The sequence below is a fragment of the Oratosquilla oratoria genome, chromosome 6, assembly GCF_046742065.1.
Source record: "Oratosquilla oratoria isolate Oo_2021 chromosome 6, ASM4674206v1, whole genome shotgun sequence".
NCBI classification, from domain to species: Eukaryota; Metazoa; Arthropoda; class Malacostraca; order Stomatopoda; family Squillidae; genus Oratosquilla; species Oratosquilla oratoria.
The window spans coordinates 24,789,259-24,810,608 of NC_134782.1; the positions used below are offsets into that span (position 1 = coordinate 24,789,259).

The 21,350-nt window shown below is 41.3% G+C and overlaps 1 protein-coding gene across 2 annotated transcripts in view; it reads right to left on the minus strand.

The window, feature by feature from the left end:
• Positions 1–19,061, minus strand: part of Hrs (Hepatocyte growth factor regulated tyrosine kinase substrate) — an 83,470-nt gene extending 64,409 nt beyond the window's left edge. Inside the window, exons 1-2 of one of the 2 annotated variants that reach the window (XM_076186600.1) lie at positions 18,906–19,036; positions 16,580–16,703 (exon numbers count right to left, since the gene is read on the minus strand). Coding sequence is in view for 1 of the 2 variants with exons in the window: in XM_076186597.1 (XP_076042712.1) it covers positions 18,906–18,933 (28 nt within the window). In the remaining variant the exon portion in view is untranslated. Of the gene's footprint in view, positions 1–16,579; positions 16,704–18,905 lie in introns of both variants that reach the window. The other variant, XM_076186597.1, reaches the window with a different exon arrangement.
• Positions 19,062–21,350: the final 2,289 nt, after the last annotated feature.

Below are 21,350 nucleotides of genomic sequence, written 5' to 3' on the forward strand. Positions count from 1 at the left end.
AATTGTGTGTGTGTGTGTGTGTGTGTGTGTGTGTGTGTGTGTGTGTGTGTGTGTGTGTGTGTGTGTGTGCGCGCGTGTGTGTCTGTTGGTGTCACACGTGCCCATACACACACACATGCCCAGGCTCGCGACCTCTGGACCTCCCTCCGGTGTCCTGTGTGTGTGGGGGGGGGGGGAGTTACTATGGTTGACTGATTTATGACGCTTCGACACTACAGACCCCTATGTTCGCAGTCCTTGGCACTCACTTCCGCAGATTTTTCGTCACTGGTGTGCATAGTTTACCGTATCTTTTATATATATTTTTTCACTGCATCTCCCCATGAGGCATTGATGATGCAGTCATCAATCTGATTATCCACCATCAAATGACACTCATACCAACTCAATGACTGGAAGACGCGGGAACGACCATACGCGCGTCCGTCCCTCGTGAGACGTCTCTCGTGGGTGTACAGAGTAACCCTATCCCCCACCCCATTGCCTTCTGGGCAAGTCTAGGAAGACATAAGGCTAAAGGAGCTCCCCTGATACAAAGCCATAGTTGGAGATACGCGAGAGGCTGGATCCGACAGACTGGTTACCTGGCAGTTTCCTGCAACTTCGGCTACCAGGTCGTCTGGATCCACCTCCTGCCACTGGAAGATGGTGGCCGAGGCCAAGATGGTAGAGGAAGGGACTGCTCACAAGACTGACTATTCACTTTGCAGAAACTCTCTTACCCGAGACGCAATATGGCTTCTGGAAAGACAGAGGTACAACAGACATATTCTCTATTCGCCAAATCAAGAAAAATCCCATGAACAGAACTGTGGTCTCTACCTGGCCTTTATTGATCTAACAAAGGCATCTAACATAGAAAACAGTGAACTCCTCTGGAGTGTCCTCCATAGGTTCGGTGCCTCTCCAAAATTTCTCAATATTGTCAAAAGCTTCCGTGAAGCGGGAGAAAAAAAAATGAGAGCCCTTCACTGTTGAAATGGGAGTTAAGCAAGGCTGTGTCCTAGCACCTGTGATATTCAACCTGTCTCTTACTGCTGTCACAGCCCTTAGCCACAGTAAGCTTAATGATGACAACGGAGTGCGGATACATTAGCGCTTATATGGGAACCTCTTTAACCCAAAGGCCCGCAGACTCCTTCACCAGAAGCCCTACAACACACAACCTTAGTGGTCTCCGCAATTTACCAATCCAAGAGTCTGCATGTCAACACAAAGAGAACCGAAAGACTTGCACAACACAGAGCAGCCCCAGTTCCACCTCCCTGTTTTTCAAACCATTGGTGTACCCCTCAAACAAGCCAAACACTTCACCTACCTAAGCAGCATAACATAAAAACACAATGTAGACGATAAAACTCGTCAAGAATCCACCTCGCACCTGCATCTTTTGGCCGTCTACGTTGTCGGGTATTTGACAATGGAAATCTTCGAACAGAAACCAAAATATCCGTCTACAGAGCCATCTGCATCTACACACTACAGCTCAGAAACCAGAAGCAGCTACAGAAGACACATAAAAGTTCTGGAGGCCTTCCACATACGGTGTCTTCAAAGAATTCCAGGCTTAACATGGCAAGACAAAGAACCATACATCTTGCAACGTGCACAAATTTCAAGAATTGAAGCATTGCTAGCAAAACGTCAGCTGTAATGATTGGTTTATGTGGTTTATGGACTTAGCCATGCGCCGGAGCCATAAGGTCATTCAGCGCATATCTATCAGTTTTAAATTAAGGAAGTCTTCTTATCGACTACTACTGTATTAACATACACACACACATTATATATATATGTATATATATATATATATATATATATATACATATTATATAAATATATATATATATACATATATATATATATATATATATATATATATATATATATATATATATATCTATATAATGTCAGCTGTAATGGACGGGTTATGTTATGCGCATGCCTGAGAACTGTCTTTCCCGACAAATTCTACACGGGCAACTACCTGATGCACGTCGCAATGCAGGGGGTCAGAAAAAGCGCTACAAAGGTTAGCTAAAAACCACACTCAAGCGGTATAACACCGTAGCAACTAATCCTCAAACCATCGCCTCTGATCGCGCCTCCTGGCATACAAAGTACTCACAAGAGGTCAGACATCTTGAGCCTACTCGTAACCAAGCACGAGACGATTGACGGAAAAAAAATACACCAGCTCAACAATAGAGTTTATCCATATGATCCGCATCTGACATGCCCGGAGTGTGGTAGGATATGTGGATCAAGAATTGGAGTCCACAGTCACCTCGTTGGCATCAGCGACAAAGACCTCAACACCACCACCCAACTTCACTCATACCATCTCACCTCACCGGAACACTATCGTCATCGACCACCCGCGGACCGCCATAAGCAAAAGTGTGTGTTGGCCAATTTCACCAAGTTTTGCAATACAGAACTATGCCATTGTGGTAACGTTGTTAACATGCTGACTGGTCGAAATCCATCTACTGTGTTTACAAGCATACAGGGAGTTTACACCTAATGGTTCTTAGCCACGACCAAAGCCGTGACGTCACCAGTAGCCGTCGGACTCGATCCCGGGTTCATGTCATGAGAAAGGGCCATATTATCATACCTAACACTAAACTCGTGTATTCTCTGATTACACACTTGAAAAAAAATCCACTTACACATCAAACTACAAGTGGATTTCTAATCCATTTTACTTCTGAAATTATATTTCGCAGCTTCTCGTTCAGAATCTGAATCCAGGTGTCATTGCCCTTATTCATGCATTCTACTGTTTCCGGGTCAGCAAGAATAGGTGTTCTCTGGCTGTAAGTCAAATGTAACTATGATGTTTACACTAAACAACACTAGTTGCATTGTTTAAACATTCTATCTTTTTCCTCCTATGACCAACATTAGCAACGTTAAAGAACGCTTCCAAACGCTGTGCTGCAATGTAATTGAAAATTTATGATAAACTGCTACCGCATACGCATCCCCACGCACGGCCAAGTTACGTTCGAAAGACTCTTAAATACAGTAACGTATTCCAAAGACTTCCGTTTCGGTTCCATCAAGTGAGGCGTCGGGCTCCAACCTAAAGGGGGGTCCCGATCAATCCAGACTCCCTTCACGCCAAGGACCGCCCCTCGGCTAAACAGAATCGGACATTTTAGCCAGAAAAAATATGTGCAGTCAGTCACCGTCGAGAAGGGATGAATGCGCCGTCTTTGGCGTTTGTTATGCTACAAGGGAACTTGAAGAAACCACTTGACCAGACACCGTGAAAGTGAACAAGATTAAGAGGAGGAGGAGGGGGAGAATACACGCCATAGGGCAAGGAAGTGCGTGCACGTGATCAAGGAAGTGAGGTACACGTCCCAAGAAATGGACATGCCGTGATTAAAATTATATAACGCCAACAGTGAGAACTAACACGAGATGAAGTCCGACATAAAAGAAAGTGTGTGTGTGTGTGTGTGAGAGAGAGAGAGAGAGAGAGAGAGAGAGAGAGAGAGAGAGAGAGAGAGAGAGAGAGAGAGAGAGAGAGAGAAGGGAGAGAAGGGAGAGAAGAGGATGGGAGAGAGGGAGGGAAGAGGAGGGAGAGAAGAGGATGAGAGAGAGAGGAGGGAAGAGGAGGGAGAGAAGAGGATGAGAGAGAGAGGAGGGAAGAGGAGGGAGAGAAGAGGAGGGAAGGAGAGGGAGAGAAGAGGAGGGAAGGGGAGGGAGCGAAGAGAGTGAGAGTGAGTGAGTGTGAGAGAGAGAGAGAGAGAGAGAGAGAGAGAGAGAGAGAGAGAGAGAGAGAGAGAAGGGAGAGAAGAGGATGAGAGAGAGAGGAGGGAAGAGGAGGGAGAGAAGAGGAGAGAAGGGGAGAGGAGAGAGAAGAGGAGGGAGAGAGAGAGAGAGAGAGAGAGAGAGAGAGAGAGAGAGAGAGAGAGAGAGAGAGAGAGAGAGAGAGAGAGAGAGAGAGAGAGAGAGAGAGAGAGAGAGGAGAGAGAGGAGAGAGAGAGAGAGAGATGAGGATGAGAGAGAGAGAGAGAGAGAGAGAGAGAGAGAGAGAGAGAGAGAGAGAGAGAGAGAGAGAGAGAGAGAGAGAGAGAGAGAGAGAGAGAGAGAGAGAGAGAGAGAGAGAGAGAGAGAGAGAGAGAGAGAGAGAGAGAGAGAGAGAGAGAGAGAGAGAGAGAGAGAGAGAGAGAGAGAGAGAGAGAGAGAGAGAGAGAGAGAGAGAGAGAGAGAGAGAGAGAGAGAGAGAGAGAGAGAGAGAGAGAGAGAGACGAAAGTCGGCAGGCTAGCGAGATGAACACATCATATCGTACGAGTGCTCCCAGCCGCGTTGAGGTCTTGAGGAGTCTTTGAGAAGATGAGCGGACGCTAATTCCCTATATTGGTGAGGACTCTGCCATCTTCACAATAGGATTCCTTTGCGACCGAATACTAGAAATGAAACGTCGTATCTTACGAATTCTAAGTATTTCCTTACAAAGCCTACTGAATCTAGTCTTTCGTTGCCAATACCGTCACTATTCTGACGTCCCTGATGACGCTGATCTGACGTTGATGACGTCACTACAGGGGTATTAGATTATTTGCTGCATCCGGAAGGCTTTGCGGTTTGCAAGTTACGACCAAGTGATGACATTACGGGGATATTGTTTGTTGGATCTGGATCGACTGCCTAGACCTTTATCAACCTGGCTAGCATCACTCACGAGCGCAAAGCCTAGCAACAGGCAATTTTATTCAGTTGGGGGTGGAGGGGGGGAATTACTCTTAGACTGCGTTTACGCGAATCAAATCGATTCACGAAGAGTCAAGACGATTCATGAATCGTGTCGATTCACGAAGAATCAACACGATTCATGAACCGTGTCGATTCGCTACACTAGTTCCAATGTAACCGTTGATACCAGGCGATTCGGCAGGATTTGAATTGACTCGAATCGCCTGACGTAATAAACGGTTACATTGTACCTAGTGTGGCGAATCAACACCATTCATGGATCCTGCTGATTCTTCGTGAATTGAATCGATTTTATTCGTTTAGAAGACTCATCCCTATTTTGTCCTACACAATAGTCCCGCCGTTCTGATTTTCTTCATCCGAGGAGCAACATGAAGCTACGATCAACCAAGGCTTCAGTGCGTTCCAAGGTCGATCCCCAACGCGCAGGAATTGCCTGGACTCAGCCAGAATAAACCCTGCAATTAGTGCCAAAATGCTGAAAGATGGTTAAGAAACAAAAAAGGAGTAGTTTGTGACAGCACGTTTGAACACGACTCTACACCCAGATTCAAAAGTCCGTTGACATGTCCCGTCGCGTCGTCGTCTTCCGTCGCAACGGATGACGCAGCAAGAGATTTACGCAACTTTTGAGATCTAAACTAATCATCTTCATTCATACTTGTAACAGCGCGAGCAAAGGGTCAATTTGATTGTCATTAATGAGTACCATGGCGAAACACGAGACTCATGAAGACCTTTTAATTAAGTCTGACTGTACGATGTGAGTGCGTGCGTGCGTGTGTGCGCATGCGCGCGAGTGAAACGCAAGCTGAGAAGGGGAGGCCAGCTCATGTTAGGCCTTTGAACCCTCAAACGAATAAAATCGCTGGGTCATTTTTGTTTTTCCGACACCACTATTTTCTTATATCTCATCCTTATTTTCTCCAAAACTTGGCTAACCTTACCTCGTCCACCACTATGCCTGTCGCAAAGTCTTGGTGTCGGAACACAAAAATTATCCAAATAGCTTGTTGGGCGTCACAGTACTGACGGGGTCAATCAAAAAACTGAATCCGAAACTCCTCCCCCAGTCAGCTGAATTAAAGCATCTGACGTCAGTTAAAATTACTTTTGCAGTAAATATGTCGCCAAACTGAAAGGATTACTAGGCACATAGGAGGAGGAGGAGTAAGGGAGGAGGGGAGGGGAGGAGAAAGTGGAGGAAAAGAATGATGAGGTCGAGGAAGAGGAGAAGGGAGAGAGGAGTGGAGATGTGGAGGCAGAGGAGGTGGCAGGAAAATGAAGTGGTGGTAAAAGGGGAGGAGGGGAAGGAGGAAGAGGACGAGGAGGAAGATGAAGAGGGCATGGAGGCCAAGGGCAACGAGGAGCAAGAGGAGAGAGAGAGAGAAGGACAGTGGTCTTGGGTTCTCAAGGGGGGGGGAGAGAGAGAGGGAGAGAGAGAGAGAGAGAGAGAGAGAGAGAGAGAGAGAGAGAGAGAGAGAGAGAGAGAGAGAGAGAGAGAGAGAGAGAGAGAGAGAGAGAGAGAGAGAGAGAGAGAGAGAGCGCAATGCCATAGACACGCAGTCAATTCTGGAAGAGAGACCAAGTACGAGATGGAATTCGGAAGACATGCTTCGCCTATGTAACCTGTTATAAGATGGTACTGAGAAAGACGGTTGGTATACTAGAGTAGTGAATGCAATGCGAGACGAAGGGCTGGTATGAGAAAGTTGGCAGACTACGTGCGGGACAGCTGATTGGTCTATGAAATTGTGACAAGTACAAGGTTTTCGAGGTTGGTGGGGAGACTGTTGGTACACAAAACGACTGAAGTACAGACACACACACATATGACGCTACAGTTTCTGCGCAAGCAAAACGTCACGACCAGGATATTTCCTTTGAGTGTGACGTGACAAAGCCCGATGTCCGATACATTTTGAATAATGTTGCGTCACTTGAGTGGTCAACTAACGAGAGGCGATGGAGTGATGGTAATTATGGTGATGGCGCTGTTGTTGTTGTTGCTGCTGCTGCCGTTGCTGGTGGTGCTGGTGTTGGAGATGGTGGTAGAAGTATTGGAGGTAATGGAGGTGAAGGTAGCAGTGGTGCTAAGAGGTGGTGATAATGAGTGCTGATGCTGGCGGTTGTTTGTTAGTGTTGGTGGTGGTGGCAGTGGCGCTGGAAGTGGTGATGATAGTGGTGGTAATGATGGTAGTGGTGGTTATTATGGTGGTAGTAATGGTGATAGTGATGGTGGTATTGGTGGTGGTGGTGATGGTGATAGTGATGGCTATGATGATAGTAATGATGGTAGTAATGACGATAGTAATGGTGGGAGTGGTGGTGATGATAGTGGTAGTGGTGATGACAGTGGTGGTGGTGGTGGTGGTGATAGTAGTGGTGGTGATGGCAACGAAAACGACGGGGGGTCTTGAAAGCAGGTGCCAGTGTAACGAGGGAGGGAGGGAGGGGGAGGGAGAGAGGGAGGATTGAAGTTTGTTTAGTCAAGAAGTTGAGCGTTGCCAAGAATGCAGAGGAAGTGGAAGGGGTGAGGGATGTTAAATAAACATGATATAACCCATTCAGCGAGGTGGAACGCTTTATACATTTTGTTCTGGCTAGCGTCAAGCCATTTCCTTCAGCTACCATCAATCAAAACTTCCTTCAGACCAGAAACCACATTTCTGACCTACAGAAACTCAGCCTGAATAATATTTACAAAGTATGCCAATGCAATGGTGAATTCGGCCCCCTGGTAATTATGCTATGTAGTTGAATGGTTCAGGAAATAACGAAAGAGGAGCCATTTGTTGAAAGGAGATTCGTATTTAAGTATGCCGTCCATGAGTACATCCTTCATGACTGACTTTCTTTACGAATCCACTCGCGTTCTGGTAATGTATTATTAAGCTCGGGCCGTATTACAGTTAAGGCCGAAATCGCTGAAAACGAGATTATGGTGTGGTACTATTCGTCAGTTGGAGGAGATTAACGATTCAGTCTCAGAGAGAGTGACAGTAATTACTAATTATGACGCGACAAGTTCATCAGTCGGACTGTGAAACTAATTACAGCAAAGTACTGATGATGATGTGATATCATCATTCCTCCAAGGTAACGCTTAGGCCTATTGACAGCGGCGGCGCTAGGAAGTTTTAGTTGAGGAGGCTAAGGGGGGCTGAGCAAATTTTTGGGGGGCTAATAGTAATATGATAATACACATATATTATCCTCATTTCAGAAGGGGAGGGGGTTAATGGTTGGGCTAGCACTGATGGCTGACAAATCTTTAGCCCTGGCAATTAAAAATTCCACTTAATAAAATTATTTCAATGAGTGTTTTAAATTTTCAATTTGCTCATTTCAGTTGGGGGGGCTAATGGGGGGCTGGCCACTTTTTTTTGGGGGGCTAAAGCCCCCCCAAGCCGCCCCCCCTGGCGCCGCCACTGCCTATTGAAGATATGATATGACGTGTAAGACGAGTTCACACGTTGGAAAGAACCGATGATTCATTCAGGAAGCCATTGTTTCCTGTACATTGTACCAACTTGGGAGTCAAGTCTGTAAACTGGTGAACATAGTATGGGGAAAAACACACTGCGACCGAGCGCTTTCGTGATGTATCACGAAAGCGCTTGGATTCCGTGTGTTTTTCCTCTTCCTAGTGGACTCTGCATATTTGTGATTCACGCGTGACTTGTGAAATTTGTCCATGGTGAGTAAATGACATGGCCTTCAATACTTGAGCAGCCAAAGGACGAAAGCACACTCGTCTTTCATTCATCTTTCTCTTTTTATCATGAACCCATGTAGGCCCCTATTAAGTGAATAAAGGATTAATTTACGAGAAGTGTCTTTTCCTTTCATAATAGGCCTTATATGATCTCCGACTGTATTTTTCTCCAAAATATTTGAATATCATGTAATAAGATACATAATCATGTTAGTTCGATCACAACCTCACCTGTTTTTAATATATTAATGACGAACCAGGTTTATTATGATCAGAGCAGACGGTTGCATGGATTGGGGGTAATCAGTATCCTGGGGCCGAATTCACCAACGCCGTGGGCTGAAATCCTCGTTGGATAGCCAAAACAAGTTATTTTGTTGTCATTTTATTTTATATTATTTGATTATTTGTTTGTATTTGTCTGTTTACTTATTATTTGCTTGATCTCCATTTATTATTATTTATTTGTCAGTTTATTATTATTTACTATTTACCTGTTTATCATTTAACCATAACTATGTATTATCTATTTTATTTATTATTTATATTATTACAATTTTCATTTTATTTCATCTATTTTTTTTATCATTTATATATATTTTTTCGCATCCGACCTAGTTATGGACCAAAAGGTCTACTGTCGGCATGCTCCGCCTTTGTAATCCTTTGTAAGTGATGATCACTGGTAGCTACTGAGATCTAAATGAGGCTTATGTAGTTATGACATGAGATCAAAGCCCAATTCACCACAGTTAGACAGGATGAATGGCAAGTCTTGTCATGGCACAGGTGGTAAAATGTCAAAAAGATTGGAAAAGTTATCACAGGTGTTGAAAACAGGGTTGTGTAGGTATAATTAGTTATGAGGGATACAGAAGGCTATACAGAACATGAAAAGTTGTTGAAGATGTGAATGATTGTGAGGGACATGAAAGGTTGTTAAAGATGTGAATGGTTGTGAGGGACATGAAAGATTGTTAAAGATGTGAATGGTTATGAGGGTCATGAATGGTTATGTAAAATGTGAAAAGTTATTAGGGTTGTTATTGATAGACATAAAAGGTTGTGAAGAATCTGGAAGGTTGTGAGAGTTACAACTGGTCAGGAACAGATGTGAAGTATGTGAAAGGTTGTAAAACATTGTGAAAAATGTGAAAAGTTATGAAAGTGGAATGGTGTGAAAGAAGTAGAAAGGGCAGGACAATCAGTAGTGGATTTAAATTGGACAAATTTAGATTAAATAAGGAAATAGGCAAAAGTTGGTTTACTAATAGGGTGGACGACGAATGGAATAGACTTAGTAACCATGTAGTAAGCGCTGAAACTATCAGTTGTTTTAAGAAATGATTAGACAACTTTATGGATGGGGATGACAGGTGGTGATGGATACGGAGCTGCCTAGTGAAGGCCTTATGGTCTCTTGCAGTCACCTTCATTCTTATGATCTTATATTCTTATGTAAATGTGTGAAGAAAATAATGGTTTGTTGTTGTTGTCATTCCCTTGCATGTTTGGTCGAGCAGTCCAGTCTGCAAAATGCCATGGCTGGAACGGGAATTTCACACACATTCCTCATAGAGTACATGTGTTGTTTTGTTGGTGTATGTAATTGTGTACAATGCAGTATTCCACAATGTGTTGTACAGTATGGGATGATGTGTTACATCATGGACAGTCATCTACAATGCAGTCGTACAGCTGCCTCTGGTAACTTAGATGGATTGGATGGTGGCTACACCACAGTGTGTCCAGATGCACTCTGTCATCTCGGGGGAAAGAGGATTCAGAAGGACTGATATCAAAGGGACATGTAGCAGTGTGTTGTCTTTCAGTCTGTTAACCCCTTCCATCTGATGATGCCTATGTATGTGTATTTACCTAGTTGTACCTAGTTGTATTTTACGGGAAGGGGAGCTATGCTCGTGGTGTCCCGTCTTCATATCTCACTTTATCTAAACTATTTTTAAATCTATGTATTGTTTTTGCACACACCACTTTCTCATCTAACTTGTTCCAACTGTCTATTCATGAGGCGCGAGTGAGTACATAAGGATGCCGGCATATCCATAATCACATCACTCACTGCTCCATTAACCTCTTCAATATATGTCAAATTCTTGTGGACAGCATCAGTTGCCTGATGTATGATAGGTCGATGATGCATCACAATACTCACCTTATAAAGTTACAGCTGTATAACTTGTTCGCTTTCACTCTGAACATTAATAACCACAGAAAATATGATCAGGCCAGTTCAAAGAATATGAAGGTCACTCATATACAACTACAAAATAAATATAATCAAGACACTGATGCCAGCATTCTCATGACACCTACATTGGCTTCATCACACATAAGGGGTTAATTTGTTCCCATGACCCATTAAAGCCCTCCTATCCTGAATCAAGAGATCTCTTCTGTCAATGCAATCTATTCCCTTTAGTGACCTGAATACTCTAATCATGTCACCCCTTTGATCTTTCAAAGTTGGCAGACTCAAATATTTTCCTTGATTATACCTTCTTCTAGGCTATCTTTTTCCTGTTACTCCATGATCACATACGAACATAAAAATGAAGGAGACTGCAAGAGACCATAAGGCCTACACTAGGCAGCTCCATATACATCACCACCTGTCATCCCCATACATAAAGTTGTCTAATCGTTTCTTAAAACAACTGATAGTTTCAACGCTTACTACATGGTTACTAAGTTTATTCCATTCGTCGACCACCCTATTAGTAAACCAATTCTTGCCTATTTCCTTTTTAAATCTAAACTTGTCCAGTTTATAACCTTAAAGGTTACTATATTTCTCCTATCCTCATTTGTTGTTGGCCTACACCCTTTTTCTTCTATGGTGATAAGATTTTTTCTCTCATTTATCAAAGTTTCATTCTTCCTTCTCAATTTATCGATCTGTTTTTTGAGCCAGGTTCGTTTCCTTTTCTTGCTCCAGATCAGGAGTCACCAAACTTTTTTCACTGCCAGCCGGATAACTGAAAGAATGACGAGCGCGGGCCGCATAATCATTCTGTTCAATACTTGCAAGCCAGAATTTAAAATTTACAATAGTAAATTTAAGGCACATAGCAGTCAGGAGGTCTCTGCACGCGTGAAGTTCTCCTAGTATTCTAAACATAATATTTATATTTAAATTGTATCACAAAGTTTCAAGCAAATTCAAGTACTGTTGGCTGGCCGTAGTTTGATGAGCCCTGCTCCAGATCATGTAATCTAGCCTCATGTGAGGAAATTAAGTTTCTAAGTCTTTTCAACTCTATAAGAAATTCACTCACCTCCATGGTAGTATCCAACTTGAGATTTATCTTTTTTAATGAAAGGCAACACTTTGTGATGTAAACAAATAAGAAATTAAATTTGATCTTCTGTTTTCTATCATGAGTGAGATCTAAGACAAAGCCAGGTCACTATTTTCCTTTCCTGCCTCTACTGTGCCCCTGAATAGCTTTGCTTTTGTATTATTCATTCAATTTGCAATTATCTTAATCAGGCTTTGCCTGACAAGCAAATCTAGTGCATCATTTCGCATTGCCGTCATGTCAGGACAAAAACCACTATCTTCCCTCCATCTCTCCTAAAATTGAAACCAGCATTTTTTTTTCCGTCTTCTGTGACCCTAAAATAGAGTTACTTCCCTGTTCACTCAATTGGAAAATATATCCATATGGCTTTGTCTATTTAAAGCAATTCAAGGAGCTTCGTGTCGAATCGTCACTGCCATGCCATGTGTGTGTATTTACCTAGTTGTAGTATACAGGAAAAGAGCAATGTACGTTGGGTCCAGTCTCCTATTCTGTGTATTTACCTAGTTATATTATATAGGAAGGGAGCTATGCTCATGGTGACCCGTCTTTGTATCTCTCAGCATCAAGTTTTTTCTTGAAATCTTGAATAGTGTTTGCACACACTGTTTCTTTGTCTAATTTGTTCCAAGTATCTATCACTCTGTGTGGAAAGCTATTTTTTTTCAGATCTCTTCTATAATTATCATTTTTTAGCTTCTTTTCATGTCCTCTTGTTTTTCCATTGTCCCATTTCAATAAATCATTCTTATCTAAGATTTCCATTCCCTTCATAATTCTATAGATAGTTAGTAGGTCTCCTCTTTCCCTTCTTTGTTCCAGAGTTGGTAATTCTAATTTGGACAGTCTTTGTTCATATGAATTTCACTTCCCACTTTTGAGACCATTTCAAAATCTTGACCAATTCTTGTTGTAACGAGTTGCAATCCTCCTCAGTTTTCTTTCTTTAGTATTTTTGCATCATCTGCAAAGAAATTCATATGACACTCTACTCCTTCATCCATGTCATTTATGTAAATGGCAAACATGATTGGGGCCAGTACTGATCCTTGCAGGACACCACTTTTCATTTCTTCCCAATTTGAGAATTTATCTCTAATTACTAATCTCATTTTCCTCCCAGTCAGGAAGTCTTTCATCCATTCCAATAATTTTCCTCTGATGCCACCTATTGACTCTTATCTTCCTTATTAGTTTATTGTGTGGTACCTTATCAAATGCCTTTTGTGTGTATATACATGTGAAATACAATCAATACCCCATATCCACAGTCCTACATGTTGCTAAGTCAACACAAATGCTCCGTTAACCCATTAAAGCCACAAGATTATATTGTACAAAGGAATACAATAGAGATGCAATCAGCAACAGACTTATTGATGCTTAAGAGGCTGCTTGCAATTTGAAAAGGGGTAAACAGTAGAAATGGTTAACCACTTCAATATGATGATACCAGGCATGAGTGGGTACATGAGGATGCCAACCTCAGCGTCTTGATTATACATACAGTACTACCTCTCATTAACGGACTAAAAGGGGGGTAACGGTGTCCGTTAATGGGAATAATCCGTTGATTTGGAGTGGTTTTTGGGTGGCATAGTGATTGCACGCACTAAACAACAGCACCAAAAACACAGCGAAAACACTGCAAACACAGCTAATTAACGTCCATTAATGAGAGGTAGTACTGTACATATTTTGTTGTTGTTGTATACGAGTTCACCCCAGATTCTGTGAACTGGTTTGACCACATTTTCTGTGTTTATTATTATTAAGAGTAAAAGAGAACAAGTAATACAACAGTGATTTTATATTCTATAATGTGAGTAGTGTCATGCATCATACATACAGCTGCCAATGCTGCATGCAAGAATGTGACTTGTACTAAGTGGTTATGAACCATCGACTTATTGCAAGTGTACAAGCTCACAATGCTGAGAAATAAGGTAGATTGGGGTTGAACTCCATAAATTTATCTCAACTTTTTTTTAGAAGTGTCAATGGTATTTGATCTCACAATATGAATAAGTAATTTGTTCTAAACATTTACAATGCAGTTAAAGAAAAATATTTTTCATTGGTGTTTGATCGCTTATAGATTATTTTGTAACAATTATTTCTAGTGACATTACTACAGTCCACAATAAAATAATCATCATCATCATCCAGGAGGTGCCAAGATAGGAGGGAGGAGGGGAGTGGAATATATGGGAAATGAAATGGGTGGGAGTGATTTCTATGCCTTTTTTTTTTGGCTAGCCCCCCGTGTAAGGGGGAAAAAGCCTTTGGTATATGTATGTATGTATGTAGTCTTCATTCAAATGTAGGAGTGAAGAGAGATCAGTAAAACAGGTGTGAGAGGCAGAGGTAGAAGGAGTGAACATGAGGGGATGACCAAGGATGAGATGGATGGATGGGGTAAAAGGGGCACTGGGAAAGATGGGAATGTCTGTTGAGGAAGGACAGGAGAAGACAGAAGATAGGGGTGAATGGAGAATGGATGATGCTGTGTTGCATGGAAGGGAGTGGCCGGGGGAGAAGGGAGGGAGTACGTGTGAATAATAATTTGACACAGCCCGGAAGGATTTCTCCCAGTGTTCACTTTTTCTGCAAGAAGGGATGGAGAGGGGTTACCAATTAAATGAAGCAGCCTTGCTGTGGATGTGCTGTGTCTTGTTACACTGCTTCTGACCCTGGGCAGTGGGCGAGATGAAGGGATGACCCATCATCCAAGGAGCCAAGATAAGAGGGAGGGAGGGGGTGAATGGGAGTGGAGTATATGGGGATGGAATGGATAGTAGATTTTATACCTTTGTTTTTAAAGAAAATGGAGAAAATTGGAAGGTGAGCCAGTTGTTTGCTGGCAGAGTGAGAGAGGGGATTAAGGCAGTTTGTGATGGAGTTTGGGAAATTATGCAATAGAAAGTCGTGGATAAATGTGAGTTGAGATGTACAATGGGAGAGGGTGGTAGTGAGTTGGAAGTAAATCTTAAAGGAGAGGAACTGGAGGGAGAGGATAATTATAGCTATTTGGGGTTACATGTGACAGTAAAAGGAGGTGTGGAAGTGGACATAAATTATAGATTGAGGAAAGCAAGTAAATGCCTTAGAGGATTAAAAAATGTCATGAGAAATAGGCATATGAGAATGGATGCAAAAAGATTACATGACAGGGTGAGTGTGCCAACAGCATTGTATGGATCTGAGACTTGGAATTTAAGAGAGGCAAAAAGAAGTTTAAATGTGTTTGAGAAGAAATGTCTGAAAACATGAGAAGTATGGTGGGAAATACAGGGTTAGATGAAGTAAGAAATGAGTAGAGAGGAGGAAAGGAGGAGTGGAAAAGAAGGTGGCAGATAGGGCTAAAGAAAAGGGGTGTGGAAGGCAGAGGTGGATGGAGTGAACTTGTGGGGACAATCAAGGATGAGATTGATGGATGGGGTGAAAGGAGCTTTGAGCCAGAGGAGAACGTCTTTAGAGCAGGGAAGGGAAAAGACAGGAGATAGGGGTGAGTGGAGAATGGATGTGTATAGATCAGTGGTTCCCAGCCGGTGTGCCTTTGCACCAAAGGGTGCCGTGAGATCAACTGAGGGTGTCACCAAAATTCAGGGCAAAAATTACTGTCACAATTATATTCTTGTATTGTCATCCCTTTTTGTTCATTAAAGCAGCATCAGTGTAAGGATGAGTATTTTCATATTATCCAGGGACAAAATTTTGTTACACTGATGTTCAATCGACAAAATACTGACAAACTAGAATTTAGATTTTCTAATAAGGGTGCCGGGGACTTCTGAAAGGCTTGGCAAGGGTGCCTCAAGCCAGAAAAGGTTGGGAACCACTGGTATAGATGATACTGTGATGTAAAGATAGGAGGGGGTGGAGGATGGGGAGAGTAGGAAATGGTTATGTGTGAATGATATTTTGATGCAGCCCGAAGAGATTTTGCCCCGTCTTCTCTTTTTCTGCATGAGGGGATGGACATAGAGCAGGTCACCAATTAAGTGATGTGGCCTTCCTGTGGATGTAATATGTCTTGCTGCATTGCTTCTGACCCAGGGCAGTGGGCGGGATACAAGAATGACCCGTCATCCATGAGGAGCTAAGATGAGAGGGAGGAGAGGGTGGTGGATAGGAGTGGAATGGGTACGTATCTTTTGACTAGGCCACCCCCCTTATAATGAGGAAAAAAGCCTCTAGTGTATAGATGCTACTATTTACTGGTTAGCTTTTCCATTTTACACTGGCATCTGTTTTAGATCCATATATATTATGACAACTGGATCTTTATCTTGATCTGATTTCTGAAAATGATTACCATTCACGGAGTACAGTTGTTTTTGTTGCCTACGTGATAAACTTTACATTTGCATTTGTCAATGTTAAATTCCATTCAGCATTTATTGCTCGACTCAACTAAACAATCTAAGTCTGACTGTAGTTGATCACTATCCACTGCATTACTGATTATACTGGCAACTTTTGTGTCCTCCACAAATTTTGATATTTTACATATCAGACCATGGTATATGTTACAAGACATCAAACAAGTTAAGTACTGTTAGATTATATGGTAGGATTTGTTTAGGTTTCTGGCACACTTCCTCAATTCTGTAGCTGTTACCTGTTACCCGTGAGCAACGGGTCTCTTGCAAGATACACCCTGAGCAAAAACTATATAAACTGATTCTGCTGATATCACAGATGCAATCACCACAGAGAAGACACCAAACATTCAATCCTACATTGCAATATCTAGCCCTACTTAGACAATAACAAAATATCTTCTCTTTCACTGACTTGTGGTCTAATCCAGTGGCTGTTGCTAGTCATTTAGGAGTCATGGGCATCCTCCTAAGGCAATAATTTGATTGATTGATTCTGCCAACATCACAGCCTGGCACCCATATTGAAATCAGTATCTCTGTCAATAAAAATGCAAGACTTATGAAATCCCAATATTTGTCAATTCCTATCATAGTCTAATCTAACTTTTAACCTTAACATATCTGATGAAGACCAACAATAGGAACCTGCATTTGGTCATCCAGCAATGTGGACATCTGACAGAATCATCTGCTTGTCATCAGTCTTCAAAGCTGTCAAAACCCTTACCTCCATTTGGCTGACACTCAAGTCTCTAGAGTAGGCCTAAAGCGGCCCATGCACGATCAATTATATTGCGCAATATAATTGATCGTGTATGGGCCGCTTAAGATATCTATCTAAGAAAGCAACATACCCCAGGAGGCACATAGCCATAGTTAAAGCTATCACCTTTGCCTTATGTGCCTGGACTGTTGGGAGAGGTAACAATCACTACTGGGAACTAGACAGAAGAGCAGGACTCAAACTCATGATTAAGGGCATGCAAGACCCAACACTATCCCACCAGTACCAATGGCTATTTAAAACTAACATTTCAAGCACACTTCCCCAACCTGTTCACAAGAGCTGACAAATAGTGTGTTCTCTTCTTAATACTGCTATAATACAGTGACATGACAATCCAAGGTCTCCAGAAGTGTACTGTATATCTAAGCAATATATTAGTATCAATTTAAAAAAAAAAAATTGATATAAGTGATATATTAGTAACAACTTAGATGTCAGCGAGCTTCGAGATGCCATGTTTGTTTTTGTTTGATGTGGAAGACGAACTAACAGAAGTCTAATAAACTGGTCTAGTCTAATCTGATGACCTCTAGGGATGCTAAATTAATACCACATAGGAGGTTAAGTTAGGTTAGGTTAGACTTATTCATTATATTTCCGTTTATTCATCTTTGACAACAAACAAAAACAAACATGGTGTCTTGAAGCTCACCAATACCTGGGTTGCCATTACTGTATCACTTTTAGCTACTTATTTTTTTTACTAATTTCCATCACTAAAAACGTACAGTATGTTACATTGATGTATCATAATTTAAAAAATCAATATTTAATTTCCCATTGATATATCACTTAGGTGTGTTCTTCTGAAGATTATGACAGAACCCAAGAACCATTAACAGTCACCAAGGATCTGCAGGTTCCCAATTGATAAAACTCAAGGTAACAGCTATTATCAATCCATTCAATGTGCCAGGTCTCTCTTGCAGAAGCCCCCTGCTCCAGGTAAGTTCATTACAGCTACTGGGAAGGCCCATATTAGTCACTCAGAGAAGAAATAGCTGTGTTGATGTCTGGGAAATGTTAGTGTGGGTAGACTGTAGTCGATTGAGGTGTATTTCAATCAGTAATATACTAAAAAAGCTTCTACCACTACACAGCTCTTATGGTGAAAATGGCACGTCATACTATAGTGTAGTTACCATCTAGTAAAAATGGGGGTGAATCACTCATCACTTCCACCATGATGACAATGTTGCCATTACTATGTAATGACACATGTTTAATCAAATTGCCACTAGTATAGCAGTATAAAATAAAACCTTACCAAAGATCTATGAAAACTATGGAACAACAACAATATTGTCATCTTAGCAGAAATATTCAGTATTATTCCAGTATCACACAAAACACATTTTTTCACTTTTGTTTTTGCAATTCAAAGATATTTTCTCTATGGAATGGCTACATTGAGTTAGGTTACTTTAGGTTAGGATATATTAGATTTGGAGCTACTGGACAACATAAATTTCATGATAAATATCTGTGTTTGCATGATCCAGGAATCTTACCAAATATTCTTACTTCAGTTTACAAGAAAGTCTTCTTGAATTTCACAGGATAAGCCTATTTTGTTTTTTCTTTAAAATCTGGCAGGGATAAATGGTGAATGTCAAAGTTTATTTTCTGTATTTCAAGGCGACACACAATGACTTTGTCTTACAATTCACTGTGAGTTACACTAACCCACCAGTACCAAAGACTTCCCACAACTAACACTTTTGGCACACTTCCTATCGTACCTGCAGCTTCAAGGTCTTTCATCCAGAATTAGCATTAACTAACCTTATCCCACTTAGCAATAACATCCACAAGCTATCCTTGACATAGTTAAACCAATGTCACTCCAATATCCCCAATATTTGCGTGCTTACGTTCATTACAGAGAATTCCATTTTTTATACTGATTTCAGAGATAAAACTTAATACACTATGAAAATGACTCACTTACCTAAAAGTAATGCTACCTCAGATGACATGGTGCTACGAATAAAACATGAAAACCTGAAAGTATAGATTTGTAGAAACAGTTGTGATAAGACGTACGACTTCGCGTTCGGCAAACTATGTATTTGTCAACATTCAGCTGGTCGAAAGTATCCCCACGGCCCACCTACCACTGATGCAATAGTTTTCTTACAGAAATTAATAAAAATTATATGCACTATATATGTAAAAAAATTATCTTGGTATCATTTGAGTAGATGTAAATTTTTTTGCATTATATATATGTTAATATATATCAAGTTCTATTCGTTTTCTGCTATTTGAGAGGGGTGACTATATTTAGGAAATAATCAACAATCATTATAATTTCCCTATGACCAATGAGGACGAATTTGGACTTGATGTCAGTTTATTCTATTTCAAATTCTGATAATATTAATTGATCATAAATCACAATATGAAAAATGTTAACATTAAATTGAGAAGTATCCTCTATGACGTACATATCAGATAATTTGAATCAATGCGAGGTTGCAAAAAAAAAAAATACTCACTTAAAAATACAGTATAATTCAACTTTGTCCGAACACATGTGGGAATTTTTATCGACATATTACATGAGTCATGACTAACATTTGAAGTATAGGGTATCTCATAGATTCCGTTTGCTGATTTGATTACTTTGACTACGTATATTTCCTTCCTCGGACAAATTTTAAGTAATGAATGATTTACTAATTCGATGCCAGTAATATACTTGACAAGCAGATTTGTAGTAATATAATCTAAGTACGTAGAAACTGCGCAGTTATGCGCATTATTGTGCGTCACTAAACCAGGGGCATACGATACATTGTAATGTCACGTATGCTTGTATACATTTCAGCCGTGCCCAGGGACGCCCGCAGGCGGACGCACCGGACGCACGTGCGTCCAGTTTGGACATTACAAGCATACAATGTCCCCTATTCAAACATTTGTTCCTTCCCTCAACTTTCAATGAAAAATGTAGATGTTTTACATACATTAGAAACGTGGTAAAGCATCAGTGTTAAAATTATGTATGCACTAGGATACATGTGGATCTATGTAGTATATAAATTATAAACAGAAGAAAACGCAAACGAAAAATGTGACATTGTGTGGTTTCGGTGGACATATGCATTGTTGTCGGTTTCATGTGTCATAGAGACTGGTAGAGATGGAGAGTTGTTTAGCGACAGGATTTCCGCTTGTGTGTCTGAACATACATACATACATACATATACCAAGGCTTTTCCCCCCTTACAAGGGGGGTAGCCAAAAAGAAAAAGGCATAAAATCATTCCCACCCATTCCATCCTTGAATACACTCCACACCCCTCCACCCTCCCTCTTATCTTAGCACCTCCTGAATGACGGGTCATCCCTGCACCTTGTCCACTGCCCTGGGTCAGAAGCAGTGTCGCAAGACACAGCACATCCACAGCAAGGCTGCTTCATTAAATCGGCGACCCCCCCTCTCCGTCCCCCTATTGCATAAAATGAGAGGACGGGGAGAAATCCCTTCGGGCTGCGTCAAATTTTGCTCACACATACTACCTCATCCCCCATCCACCCGCCCGTGTGTCTGAACACCGAGTGAAATGTATGCACCAAGGTCTAAATATACAGGTCAGACCGTTTGAATTCTTCTGCGCAGCTTCTGACGTCATTAGGCTGGGTCCATTTTCTCTTTGTGAAACACTGAAGAAAACTGTGAAACGCCAAGGAAGACAGGAACAATAATATTATATATATATATATATATATATATATATATATATATATATATTATATTCATATATATAGACAGGAACTATAATATTTTATATATATATATATATATATATATATATATATATTTTATATAATATTTGTCAGAATATAACTAATTGCGTGGAGCGGTGCGAGCGAAGGCAACGTCTTTCTCAAACGACGCACCAGCTTCAACTGACAGCCACAGGACCCGCCAACCCCACTTTGAACAGCCAGGTGACGTTCACGGGCCCGCTGCGCCAACTCCCTCGAAATTCGGTCGGAAGTGGTTAGACCTTATATTCTTAGATCTTGGTATGCACGTGTCATGGCTCGAGTGGTACGTATTCACATGTGCTGTATCGCGTGGTATATGTAATTTTGTCGATCCTGTCAGCGGAGTGTGTATGTTTGTGTGAGTCGTGCACGTGCGAGTGAACATTAGTGGGGTTTTGGGTTTTTGGCAGTGGATATGTGAACGGCTAGTGTGACAGCTGATTGAGTGTGTATTGTAAAGTTTGTGGATTTTATTTGAGTGAACAATTTTGGTAAACGTGTAGTGTTGAAGGTGAATTTGTATTTGTGTTTGAATTTCTCGTCTTGTGCCGTAAGTGTTTTTGATTGAGTTATGTTAATTAATATTCGGTGACAGCTGTTCGAGTGTGTATTGCAA